This window comes from Lynx canadensis, chromosome B2 (assembly GCF_007474595.2).
Source record: "Lynx canadensis isolate LIC74 chromosome B2, mLynCan4.pri.v2, whole genome shotgun sequence".
Classification (NCBI taxonomy): domain Eukaryota; kingdom Metazoa; phylum Chordata; class Mammalia; order Carnivora; family Felidae; genus Lynx; species Lynx canadensis.
The window spans coordinates 150902697-150915914 of NC_044307.1; the positions used below are offsets into that span (position 1 = coordinate 150902697).

General features: G+C 65.7%; 1 protein-coding gene across 1 annotated transcript; it reads right to left on the reverse strand.

Annotated features, from left to right (window-relative positions):
• Positions 1 to 1603: 1603 nt before the first annotated feature.
• FRMD1 (FERM domain containing 1) lies at positions 1604 to 12732 on the reverse strand. Its single transcript, XM_030317134.2, has 13 exons — positions 12560 to 12732; positions 12276 to 12413; positions 8282 to 8372; positions 6790 to 6869; positions 6365 to 6438; positions 5164 to 5350; positions 4857 to 5012; positions 4452 to 4517; positions 3958 to 4026; positions 3214 to 3388; positions 2276 to 2623; positions 2106 to 2158; positions 1604 to 1660 (listed from the first exon to the last, which is right to left on the reverse strand). The coding sequence occupies exons 2-13, from the start codon at positions 12342 to 12344 to the stop codon at positions 1604 to 1606; spliced, it is 1425 nt and encodes a 474-aa protein (XP_030172994.2). The 5' UTR covers positions 12345 to 12413; positions 12560 to 12732.
• Positions 12733 to 13218: the final 486 nt, after the last annotated feature.

Here is a 13218-nt window from a genome sequence, read left to right on the forward strand (position 1 = left end):
GGGGGGGGCCCTCACTCTGACTCCTCCCCTGAGGGTCCCTGACTCTGACTCCTCCCCTGGGGGGCCCTCACTCTGACTCCTCCCTTGGGGGAACCCTGGCCCTGACTCCTCCCCTGGGGGGCCCTGACTCTGACTCTTCCCCTGGGGGGGGTCCTCACTCTGACTCCTCCCCTGGGGGGCCCTGGCCCTGACTCCTCCCCTGGGGGGCCCTCACTCTGACTCCTCCCCTGGGGGGCCTTGGCCCTGACTCCTCCCCTGGGGGGGCCCTCACTCTGACTCCTCCCTTGGGGGAACCCTGGCCCTGACTCCTCCCCTGGGGGGCCCTGACTCTGACTCCTCCCCTGGGGGGCCCTGGCCCTGACTCCTCCCCTGGGGGGGGCCCTCACTCTGACTCCTCCCCTGAGGGTCCCTGACTCTGACTCCTCCCCTGGGGGGCCCTCACTCTGACTCCTCCCTTGGGGGAACCCTGGCCCTGACTCCTCCCCTGGGGGGCCCTGACTCTGACTCTTCCCCTGGGGGGGGTCCTCACTCTGACTCCTCCCCTGGGGGGCCCTGGCCCTGACTCCTCCCCTGGGGGGCCCTCACTCTGACTCCTCCTCTGGGGGGCCTTGGCCCTGACTCCTCCCCTGGGGGGGCCCTCACTCTGACTCCTCCCCTGAGGGTCCCTGACTCTGACTCCTCCCCTGGGGGGCCCTCACTCTGACTCCTCCCCTGGGGGGCCTTGGCCCTGACTCCTCCCCTGGGGGGCCCTCACTCTGACTCCTCCCCTGGGGGGACCCTCACTCTGACTCCTCCCCTGGGGGGGGTCCTCACTCTGACTCCTCCCTTGGGGGGGGCCCTCACTCTGACTCCTCCCCTGGGGGGCCCTGGCCCTGACTCCTCCCCTGCGGGGCCCTCACTCTCTTCCTCTGGGGGGGCCCTGACTCTGACTCCTCCCCTGGGGGGGCCCTGACTCTGACTCCTCCCCTGGGGGGACCCTCACTCTGACTCCTCCCCTGGGGGGCCCTGGCCCTGACTCCTCCCCTGGGGGGGGTCCTCACTCTGACTCCTCCCCTGAGGGTCCCTGACTCTGACTCCTCCCCTGGGGGACCCTCACTCTGACTCCTCCCCTGGGGGGCCCTGGCCCTGACTCCTCCCCTGGGGGGGGTCCTCACTCTGACTCCTCCCCTGAGGGTCCCTGACTCTGACTCCTCCCCTGGGGGGCCCTCACTCTGACTCCTCCCCTGGGGGGCCTTGGCCCTGACTCCTCCCCTGGGGGGCCCTCACTCTGACTCCTCCCCTGGGGGGACCCTCACTCTGACTCCTCCCCTGGGGGGGGTCCTCGCTCTGACTTCAGACCCGGAGCTTTCCTGCACCCCGTCATCCAGTGGCCTTGATCTGCAGCATAGTGAGGAGGTTTTCTGCAGTCACACTCCTGGTCACGCGTGTTCCCTACTGAGGTGTCTGAACCCCCCTGAGTGTGGGAGGCTGTCCGTGGGCCTCCTCGCTCAGGGGGTCCTTGGCTGAGGGACGGGGAAGCCGGCAAGGGTCCCAGCCCTCCCCGCCCACGGGCTTGCGCCGCCCCATCCTTCCTCAGTGGCATTTGTCCAGGCACAAGAGGCCCTTACGGGGCGAACCGCGGATCAACAGTATTGTTCACACTGGACTGCAGACCGCAAGCCTGGACACAAACACAGACAGCAAACCAGACGCTAGGTGTCCACAGGTGGCTCCAGGGGACCCTGGGTGGTCGTGGGTGGCTGGGACCTGCAGCCGGTCCCCACAATTGCCCATCACGTCCACCGCCCAGACTGCTGCAGACGGTCAGGGGACAGTGGAGCCAATGGGACCTTCCCGGGGTGACAAGGCAGGGCCGCACACCCCTGGACGCCACAGAGGCATCCCTGGGGACCCCGGGTCCTAGATCTCCTGGAAACCTCTCGTCTTGTGAAGCTAGAGAGGAACGTGGCTGAAACACTCCCTGATGGCCGGACGACGACGAGGGGCACCGGTCAGGTCGGGCTCCCTGAAAGTCCTGAGGCCCCTCGTGACCCGCTGCAGAGACGGCTGAAGGACCCCCACCCCACAGCACACCGCAGGGAGGACCCCATCACGCAGTCTCTGACCCCAGGCCCTAAGGCCGCCTCGTGGTGCTGGGGGGTCAGGCCACACTGGGGAACTGAGGGGCCACATGGGAGTCATGGGCCCGTGCACCCGGCCCCGCTGGGGGGTCAGTGCCTGTCACCCCAGCCCCACAACACTGGCCCTGCTGGGGGCTGGCCGGGCACACACTCACCGTCTCCCCGGTCCTGGGCCTCCCCCTCGCGCCCGCCTCCGCGGCCACCGTCTGTGCCGTGGCTCCTCTGGCTGGTGCTGGGGCTGCAGGGTGGCGCCTCCCCGAGCACGGCCTCGGTGCCCCAGGGCTCGTCCACCGACACCCCCCAGGGCTCCGCGGGCCCGGCGTCTGCCTCGATGCCTCGCAAGCGGGGGCTACTGCCGCTGTCAGCCGAGCCGAGGGACGGGTGCTCCGGGAGCTGCCGGCCACCACGCCCGCTGCGGGGGGAGCCCGGGGAGCCCTTGTCACCCGGGTCTCGGTCCAGGTCCAGCGTGTCGCTGACGTAGGACTCCCGATAGTGCTGCTTCTCTGTGTGGGGACAGGAGGCACAGCGGGGAAGAGCGGGCTCGGAGGGGACACAGGTGCAGTCTTACATGCCTGGAGCCACAGGGTGCCAGCGGTGGCCCCGGGATCCTGCCCACGCCCCCGGCTGGCGCTGAGGCCCAGGGGACGCAGTGTGGGGGGAGGGAAGTGCCACCCAGGGATCAGGGCCCTGTGTACCCGTGGCATTTGTCACCCACAGCCAGTAAGCTCCGGATACGTGCCTTTGTAATGGTTCCCCGGGGCTGTCCCACCGTCCCCAGTGTCAGGGACCCCAAGCAGCCCCCGCACGCGAGCGGACATGCTCACAAGCGCACGGGCACACACGCACGCTCGTGTGTGCACGGCCAGGGAGCCCAGGAGCCCCCCAGCCCCTCAGCCTTCCTGCCACACCTAGAGAATTCCTTCCCAGAATTCAAACTGTCCCCAGGCCCCATCCTCAGAATCCTCCCCGCTTCCAGAGGACACAGGAGCCAAGAGGCCGCGCCCCCTAGTGGGAAAAATGAAAGGTGCCCAGAAGCAGCCCCGGCGGCCCCCCCCCCCCCGCCGCCCGGTGCCCGGCCGTGGCCAGGGCGCACCTTCCGCCTCCTCCAGCTGCTGCAGCCTCCGCAGGGTGGGTCGCAGCGTGAGCCGCAGCAGGTGGGTGGCGCTGAACAGCCGCAGCAGGTGGCCGGAGCGCGAGGCGCAGCCCGTGTAATACACCAGCTTCCGCGCCGACGGCGGCCCGTCCGGCTGGATCTCCAGCCTTTTCCCCTGAGCGAGGAAGAGGCAAGATGTAATCTTACAAGAAAACCACGTGACAGCGAGCGTGTTAAACACGGGCCGTGACCCCAGATAGGAAGCCGCCCTCGTCCCTGTTTGCAGATCCCGTTCCCGCGTGCTGGTAGGCGGTCAGAGGCGCACGACACCCCGCGCTCAGGCACGAGAGGGCGGCCCCGGAACATCGCGGACGGCTAGACACTCCCCTCAGCCCCCCGACGGCCGCGTGCGGGGCAGCGGTCCCAGGACGGGACGCCAGGCCTCAGTCTCGCCGTCCGGAGGAAAGGTCCACGGCAAGTCTGCGTCCAGGGCCCTCCCCGTCCTGCGCCTCAGCCCCGAGGGCCGGGCGGGGCCCAGGGAGGCTGCAGCGGTGAGTTTCCGTGACCTGATCCTCATCCCCCCTGTTTGCTCCACATCAGAACACCAGGCCACCGGCAGCAAACATGCCCTGTGGCCAGGTCAACAGGGTCAAGCCCTAGACGCCCCTGGGTGCCGGGTCTCAGGCTGTGCCTGCTCCCCGTGGAGGATGAAGCCCTCCCACCTTGATCCCGCCAGACACGCACCAGAAACACCAGCTTCCCGATGTGGGACCAGGGGAAGTCATAGAGCAGCTTGGGAGCGTGGTCCGCCTCCTGCAAAACCACAGAGAGGTGCTCAGGACAGCCGGCCAGAGGATAGACCCAGTGCAAAGGTTCAAGGGGAAGGGTGGGGGAGGGCGGTGGACGGGGAGGGGTGAGGAGGTCGGGGGGGGGGGAGGGGAGGGGAGGAAGAACAGGAGGGGAGAGGACGGACTGGGAGGGGAGGGGAGGAGGGGAGAAGGAGGAGGGAGGGGGAGGGTGGTGGATAGGGAGGGGTGAGGAGGTCGGGGGGAGCAGAGGAAAGGGGAAGGGAGGGGAGGGGAGGAGGGGAGAAGGAGGAGGGAGGGGGAGGGTGGTGGATAGGGAGGGGTGAGGAGGTCGGGGGGAGCAGAGGAAAGGGGAAGGGAGGGGAGGGGAGGAGGGGAGAAGGAGGAAGGAGGGGGGAGCAGGTGGCCACTCCAGGGGCTCTTCCCCGGCACCTGATAGACTTGCATTCCCTTGAGGGTCAGTCCCAGGACGATGGTAGGCCTGTCCTCCTTCTTATCCTGAAAGGACGCCAACTTCAGCGAGGCGACAGCCTGTGCCCGGGGTGGGGGTGGGCCCGCCAGGGATGAGCAGGGTCCCTCTTCCCCTCTGATGCCGGAGGCCTGTCAGCCACCTCCCTGCCTCCTTCACCCCCTCAGACTTTCATGTCCCCAGATATCTGAGCTCCTTAAGCCCCGCTCACGGGCCCGGGCCGGCCAGCCGAGGGGACGCCGTCTGCCCGCCCTGTGCTGGGGTCGGCATCCTGGCTGCCCACGGGCTCTGCTCCTCCGGGCCCCTCGGGCGGAGGATCTCCGAGGCGGCCCGGACTCCCAGTTCCGCCGGGGCTTGACCCTGTCGACCTTGTACAGCCTGAAGAAGTGGACGGGCACGTCCTCGAGCCGGCAGGCCTCCCTGATGAAGCGCAGCACTGCCTCCTTGGGGTCGAGGCCCCGCTGCTCACGGTGCACGGCGGGCGCGTGCCTGAGGATGTAGGCGGTGCCCCTCTTGGCAATGATCTGGGAAAGAGGCCGCGGGCCTGTGAGGCCCTTCCCGCTTTCCCTCTGCCCCTGCGGCCCCTCACCCTGCCCTCCCCTCTCGGGGACTCCGCACGGGGCTGGGGGGCAGAGAAAGGGCTCCGCAGGACTCCGCCGGGCTCTGCAGCCTTACCCACTGTGGAAAGTAGGCTTCCGGTTCGAAGTACCTCCCCACGTGGACCAGCTCCCGGTGGTTGCCCAGGTCGGCCTGCAGCCCGTAGGCGGCCAGCAGGAAGTAGGCCTCCTCCCGGTGGGTGCACTCGGACCTCAGCACACGCTCCTTCAGGTGGCAGTAGTACAGGTGCCTGGCCGTCTTGTCGCTGGAAGGCGTGGGTGGCCTTGGTAAGAGGCCAGATCTGGCCCTGCCGGATAGTCCTGACCCAGCCTGTGTCCTCCTGCTGCCCCCGGCCCTTCCAGAACCTTCCCCACAACCACCCAACCCCCACTGTCCAGAACCCTCCACACAACCACACAACCCCCACTCTCCAGAACCCTCCACACAACCACCCAACCCCCACTCTCTAGAACCCTCCACACAACCACACAACCCCCACTCTCCAGAACCTTCACCACAACCACCCAACCCCCACTCTCCAGAACCTTCCATACAACCACCCAACCCCCACTCTCCAGAAACCTCCACACAACCACCCAACCCCCACTCTCTAGAACCCTCCACACAACCACCCAACCCCACTCTCCAGAACCTTCCATACAACCACCCAACCCCCACTCTCTAGAACCCTCCACACAACCACACAACCCCCACTCTCCAGAACCTTCACCACAACCACCCAACCCCCACTCTCTAGAACCCTCCACACAACCACCCAACCCCCACTCTCCAGAACCTTCCATACAACCACCCAACCCCCACTGTCCAGAACCCTCCACACAACCACACAACCCCCACTCTCCAGAACCCTCCACACAACCACCCAACCCCCACTCTCTAGAACCCTCCACACAACCACACAACCCCCACTCTCCAGAACCTTCACCACAACCACCCAACCCCCACTCTCCAGAACCTTCCCCACAACCACCCAACCCCCACTCTCTAGAACCCTCCATACATCCACCCAACACCCACTGTCCAGAACCCTCCACACAACCACACAACCCCCACTCTCCAGAACCCTCCACACAACCACCCAACCCCCACTCTCCAGAACCTTCACCACAAACACCCACCCCCACTCCTGCCCTCCTGCAGGCTGCAGGTGCAGGGACTACCGTGTCCCCAGCACACTGACTGCATGCGCCTCACGCGCCTGGGCTCACCCGGTGGGCTTTCACGGGCCCAGAGAATTCCTCTGACCTCACGGAGTTACCTTATGACCCTGCCGTCCTCCACGTAGTACTGCACCCTGAGGAAGCTCACGAAGGGCGCGCGGGGCCTCCCACCCTGCAGGGGAAGCGCAGCGAGAAGACGCGGGCCGGATGCAAAGCGCCCAGGAGCTGGCAGCGGGACGGTTTCCACGGCCAGCGCCCCACAGGTGTCACACCGGCTCCCGCTAACGCCCAGGTGGCGACGGCCGGGCACTTTCCTGATTTCCGCGATGCCGTGACTTCTCAGGAGACCCCCGGGCGTGCTGTCTGCAGCGCTCAAGGGCGCCCCGCGCCCTCCCCCCCCCCCCCCCCCCCGGCTCCGCCAGCGGCAGCTCTGGGGCACCGCGGGCAGCCTCGCGGGTGGGCCGGCGTGTCCCTGCACCAGACACGTGCATGGCCGCCCTCGGGTCCGGGGACGGTCACTTACTTTGTGCACTTGCCGCTTCCAGTCCTTGGGGAAGTACTTGCTGATCTTCTGCTCCAAATCCATGAACATGAACTCATTGTCTAAGAGGACAGGCAGGGCCTTAGCGCCACAGGGACCCTCAAGGGGTCAGCTTGTCCCACACCAGCAGGGAGGAAGCCTAGGCCGTCCCTGCCTAGGCCGTCAGGGGCGCAGGAGAGGGGGCAATTTGGGGCTGTCCCCCCGCTAACAAGAGCACAGTGGTCTCGATGCAGACGGCCTGAACTCAGGCAGAGGGCTGGCCATGACGGAATGGACACCTTCTTTCTCCCCCCACCCCCCGTTCATCTGCACATCTTGGGGAAATGGTGCTCTATACGGATAACCCTGAAGCCCCCCCAATTAGAGATGAGAGCCCCCCCCCCACCCCGAGCCACGAGAGTTGCCCGCAGGTGGTACCATCCACTTCCTCCCTCGGGCACACAGGTGACCAGGCACCCCCCACCTGAGGCCACGCCCTTCGGAGCCCTGCAGGCGGCGCTGTCTCCCACGCGCGTGCGCAGTCCCTTCGGCTCTCCTGCTCTCCCCCAGACCCTCCACAGAGCCCTGGGGTCTGCAGAAACCAGGAGCTGGGAGGTCGCAGAGGCAACCCCAGGGCAGAAGACAAGGCTGGGTGGCTCCCCACCTCCTTCTGCCAGCACACCCCACTCTTGGCTTTCATCCATTAGAGCTCCAGGAAGGGTTTCTTCTGGACCCAGGGCTCTGCTCCTGGACAAGTGTTTCCAGAACCCCGGACACAATCGGCTCCCGGACAGCAGAATCCGAGGAACAGACCTAGCCCGGGGTTCTGTACACTGTTTGCTCCGGAAAGAACAAGAGTAGACCAGGATTCTGCTCGCCCCTCTCTCCCAGAGAAGGCCAAGTGAGTGTGTGCACGTGTGTGAGTGTATGTGCATGTGCATACAGTGTGCATAGTGTGCATGTGTGTGAGTAAATGTGTGTGTGCACATGCGTGAGTATGTGTGTGTGCATGTGCACAGAGTTGTGCACGTGTATGAATGTGTGTACACGTGTACATGGAGTGTGTGCACATGTGCGAGTATATGTACGTGTGCGTGCGTACATGTGCATGTGAAACATGTACACATGTGTGAGTATGTGTGTGTGGAGTGTGTGCACGTGTGTATGTGTGTGCATGTGTATGCAAATGCGTGGAGTGTGCATGTGAGTGTGTGTGAGTCTGCACTGAGTATGTGAGCATGCACGGTGTGTATTTAAGTGTGTATGAGTGTGTGTATATGTGTGTGCATGCCTTGTATACTTGTGAGTGTGCGAGCCTGAGTGTGTACACATGTGAGTGTGCTCAGAGCCGCGTGCACTCGCCCAGATGACCTGGGTGCACATGAGAACACTCGTGTCCCCATGGCCCTGAGGACCCCCCCCCCCAGCCTTCCCAGAAGAGGCTGGTGCCCCGGGCTGCGGGTCCCCTGGGTGGGGTCGGGCAAGGCTGACTTACCTCTGACCACGCTGAGGCCAAAGAAGTGGGCTTCTTTGATGCTGGTCACATCACACACCCTCTGGAAGAGCTCACGACAGGTGGCCCGCACCTGCAAGACGGGGGTGGAGGCTCAGGTCCCCTGAAAGGGGTGGGCGTCCAGTGGGAGCATGAGGACCACCGCGGCTTGCCACCCAGGGTCCTCAGGGACCGCCCGAGCTGAAGACTAGGTCCCCCCGCGCCCAGCAGGGCAGAAGCCTGCTCTCCGGGTCCGGGCCGGTGCAGGGGGCTGTCCAAGGACGGGGTGTGGGATTCTCCGCGCGCCCCAGGCCATCCTCGGCCTTTCTCCTCCCCGCGACCAACCTCACCCGGGCCACTCCTGAAAGCGGGCCTGGGGTGTGGGCACCCCGGAAACGGGCGCGTCCGTTGTGCCTGGGGACTGGCTTCTTGGGACCCAGGGGGGCTAAGGGGGTTTCCAGGGTCCCTGGCCCTGCCCGGTGAGCCCCGAGGTCTCGTTCTCCATCTCGGTCTCGGCAGGCCTGGCTGTGAGGTCTGAGCCTTGTGTCTTCAGGGCCCCGGCGCCCTGCCTCCCGCAGCGGCCTTCCCGCCTCTGCCTCCCCACAGGGCCCCGAGGCGGAGGCCCCCCCTGCCTCAGGGAGCACCGCCCCGCCCCGCCCCCCAGCTCCCACTCTCGGGGTGGGGAGCCGCCTCGATTCCTGCCTACAGGGAGCCTTCTTCTGTCTACGCAGGTAAGGGCCGCCTCTCTCCGGTAACATCTGTTGTCCAAGTCGGGTTATCCAAATGACACTTCGTTTCACCCGGAAACGGAGCCGTCTTAACATCAGACACCCAGCAAGTTCGTATTTCCAACTTCTTTCCACTCTGTTGATTGGACCCCGGACCCCGGAAAGGGCCGGTGCTGGAGCAGCTGACGGCGCTGCCCGGGGCCTGGACCCCCCTCGCGTCTCGGCTTCCGGCCCCTCCTCTGTCCCCCGCGCTTCCCCGGGCTGGAGGGAGGCGCCACACGCTCTTCGTGCCCTCGTGGCCAAGCCGCGTCTCTGGTGTCCTCTGGGTGGAAAATCCTGGTTCGAGGCGGGCAGCCCAGGCTCACGGCCCTCGGAGGGAGAGGACACGTCCTCGTACGGACGGTGCGGGCCGGAGCGGGGCGGGCCTGTGTGCCCAGCACGGCGCCCGCGGGCTCGCGCAGCCTCTGTGGTTTCTGGAAGTGTCCCTACACCGTCTCAAGTCAGATGACGAGTCTCTACTTTTTAGCGGCGAGTTGCCGTGCCGCTGGTTTCGTCCTCATCCACTTCGTGTGGCGGCAGTTGTGGACCGAGCTCTGCCGTGGCGGTAACGTGGCCGTAACTTTCTTTTTTTTTTATTTTTATTTTTTTAAAAAAATTTTTTTTCAACGTTTATTTATTTTTGGGACAGAGAGAGACAGAACATGAACGGGGGAGGGGCAGAGAGAGAGGGAGACACAGAATCGGAAACAGGCTCCAGGCTCCGAGCCGTCAGCCCAGAGCCCGACGCGGGGCTCGAACCCACGGACCGCGAGATCGTGACCTGGCTGAAGTCGGACGCTCAACCGACTGCGCCACCCAGGCGCCCCGGCCGTAACTTTCTACCACCTGGATGTTCAGACATGTGGGGGCCACACACGGGGCTGCCCCCACGGCTCACGCGGTGGGCACACCCTGAAAGTAAGCTGGCGGGGTGTGGGTGCCAAGCTGCGCGGACGGCCTCGGTCACCCCGTCACCGGCTGAGACTTGAGACCTCAGCCGGTGGGTTTCACTCTTCGCTCGCTCCTCCTCCTGCTAAAACCCTACAGCGAAGCCGAGGAAACAGGTGAAAGCCGCGGTCCGGGTTCCGTGTGTCGGGGCCACAGCCCAGGCCCGCCCCACCCACCTCTCCCCACCCAAGTCCTCCTACTGCCCCTCCTGGGGCCTGAGGTGTCTCGAAGGAGGCAGGGACCCCCAGAAGACCTTCTGATCAGCTCCAGCTTCTCCCCACCAGACGGGTAAACCGAGGCTTGGAGAGAGTCTGTCGTTAACGCCAATTGGCATTGACTTAAACACGGAAGCGTGTCCCTGAGCAGGTAATTCCCGGGGGACTTGAACTACGCCATCGCCAGCCAGCCAGCCGTCCTGCCTGTAAGAGCATTCCACCCCCCCCACCCCGACCCCGACCAGTCCTCGGAGGTACAGCCCCTCTCCGCCAGCCAGTCCCACCTGGTGCTGGTGCCACATTTTCATGGACACACTTCCCCTCAAAACGCAAACCCCCTCTCTGGGGCTGGCTAACTTTCCAGGGGTTTTCCTGCCCCTCTCAACCCACCCAGAATGCGAAAGGGGACGGACAAAGGGGACGGAGGTTCCTGCTCCGATGTCCCTCGGTGTCCCCAGGAAGGACATGCTGGCTGTGTCCACCAGGGACCCTCCGCTCAAGGGTTAAGTGGGACGGTGTGCGTAAGCCCCCCGCGGGTGCTCCGCGTGGGGGCTTCTAGTACAGAACGGGGAGGGGTGGAGGCAGCTGAGGGCAGAGGGTGACAGTAACCTGGACACCAGAGGGCGCCTCGACTAGGGGAACTTATCACCTCACTTTTCACCTAGTTGGTAAAAACTGGAGAGGACCACCATTCCCCAACCGGACCTGACCTGTCCTGCTAACGACCCACCAGCAAGGGCTGAGAGACAGCAGCGTGAGTCAGAGCCCGGGAGGCTCCAAGGCGCCAGTGTGGCACCACGATGGGCCCACCCCTCTGTCCGCCCAGCGGGCCCCCACTCATGTTTGCTCCACGACTGTCCCCACGACCCCAACGGCTGATGCGCAGCAACGGAGACCGGCACCCCTGGCCCGCCCCGCCTCTTCTCGCCTGGAGAAGCCCCGTGGAATCCGGACCCTGACCTCCTGATTCTCCCACTGAGGGACGGGGCCTCGCCAGGGAGGGAGGGCAGAGCAGGACTGAGTCTGCGGGGAGACCAGACGGTGGCTGACACTTCTGTGACCGCGGGACGCCACGAAAACCACCTCCTGGGGACCGCCCTCCCTGGGGTGACCGGTGGCCCGGGCAGGGACAGCTTGGCGAGGGGGCCATGACTGCACAGGGCCGTGTGGGTCCTCCAGAAGGAGGTAGCCTCCTGGTTATCCGTCTGGCTCTTAAACGACTGGACCCTCTGATGGGGTCTGTGGAAGAGCCACCAGCTCTGTAACAAGCACTTCTGAACTCGCGCCTTTGCTCGGACGGCCGCCCCCAGAGATGCCCCAGCGCGTCTTTGTCTGTGTTTGAGACGGAAGTCCCGTGGTCTCGGGGCGCCCCCGGCTGGCGGGTGGCACCAGGTCAGGGTTCGGGGCCTCCGCGGGCCACACCGTCCACAAGTGCTACCAGCCGCGCGTGGGCGTTGGGAACAAACTGCTGAACCGACGGGCTGTGTAACCAGCCTTCCTCGGGGAAGGGGCCCGAGTAGGGGGTGGGTAGAGGCGAGGCGCGGCCTGGGGGGACTGGCGCTCAGAGGGGAGGCAGGCAGCCCCGCGGCGCCTCCCCGGGACTCCCCGGGGGCAGGTGGACAGCGGCCTCGCAGAGCGGCGGGCGTCCCTGGGGGAGGGTGTGGACTTCGAGGAGGAAGGGCACAGGAGCGTCATCGCCCTGAAGACTCAGGCCAGTCGGGGCCTCGGAGATTTCTATGGAAGCCCGGGTCACCCCAGGAGCTGAAAGTGGCCGGTGAGAATCAAAGGGGAGAAGGGCCCAGAGGACTCGACTGAAACCGAGGAGATGCCTGAACTGTGTGCGTGTTTCGAACGCCGCGAAGCTTTGGCGTTTGGATGGAATGTGCCACAAAATGCCACTTCTGGTCAACAGCATCCCTTTGTTGGGAGACGGGACCTGTGGCAGTGTCTCTGCCCACCTCCACGATCACCCCACCCCTGCTCGCCCCCGGGGTCGCCCCCGCGGTCGCCCCACCCCCTCCCCTCCCCTGCACTCGCCCCCGCAGTCACCCCTTCCCCCTCGCTCACCCCCACAACCAGCCGCAGCTGCTCCCGCGTGGGCAGCTGCACCAGGACGTCCCTGGGTTCCGTGGTCATCCCGCCGTCTTAGGGGCTCTGGTGGCTGCACGCAGGCTCTCAGGAGGACCCGGCCCCCTCCACGGCCTCCTGCGGGGAAGGACTGGTCAGGGGCACGGCCGGCGGGGAGGGGCTGAGCTTCGGAGCGCCTGTGCACCAGCCGGGTGTCACCGCCACCTGTGGGGCCCTCCCCAGCCACCTGGCCATGGGTGGGGAACGTGACAGCCCAGACTCACCCGGATTCAGGTTTTCTGGGGACCGGGCACCTTGCTAACTCCTGGCTGGGAAATGAGCGGAAGCCGAGCGGGGCCAGAAATCCAGCCGGTGGCTGGGCCGGGACAAGGTCCAGGCTCATAAATAGCTGTGCAGGTAGATTGGAATGCAAATAAACAGTGTCAGGCGGGCCCGCCCTCCCCTCCCCTCCCCGGCCTCCAGCTGCCTCTCCTCCCCCAGGGACCACCTCACAGCTCCCCTCGGCCCCAGCCAGCAGGCTCCCCTCCTTTCCAGGGACCAGAAGAGGTGTCTCGTAAAAGCCCACGACAACACGAAAGCCAGGAGGAGGATCACTGCGCAGGTTCCTCGAGGAGCCGGAGGGAAAGAGAGCGCAGAGCCCGCCGAGCCCCCCGAGCCCAGAAAGGCACCTCGGGGACCGGGGTCGGGGGATGGGGCGCATGCCCAGGTCCCCTGTGGCCCCCTCCTGCGGAGGGGAATGATCACTGTTCCCTAAACAGATCCCACTCGTCCCCTTTAGCGGCAGACGCTGGTGTTAGTTCTGTGCGGCCCTCGCCTGCCCCAAGGTGAGTGACACCTGTTATAGGTGAGGGCGGGGAAGCCGCTGCCTGTAAACCCTGCCCCTGTGGGAAGACCCAGCTGGCTCGGGCTGGGATCAAAGTCT

Coding starts and splice junctions, on each gene's coding strand:
- FRMD1 (XM_030317134.2), bottom strand. CDS start 12,344: ATGACCACGGAACCCAGGGACGTCCTGGTGCAGCTGCCCACGCGGGAG. Junction 8,373..12,275: donor AGCTGCGGCTGGTTGTGGGG/GTGAGCGAGGGG, acceptor CCCGTCTTGCAG/GTGCGGGCCACCTGTCGTGA. Junction 6,439..6,789: donor GGAAGCGGCAAGTGCACAAA/GTAAGTGACCGT, acceptor CTTCCCCTGCAG/GGTGGGAGGCCCCGCGCGCC.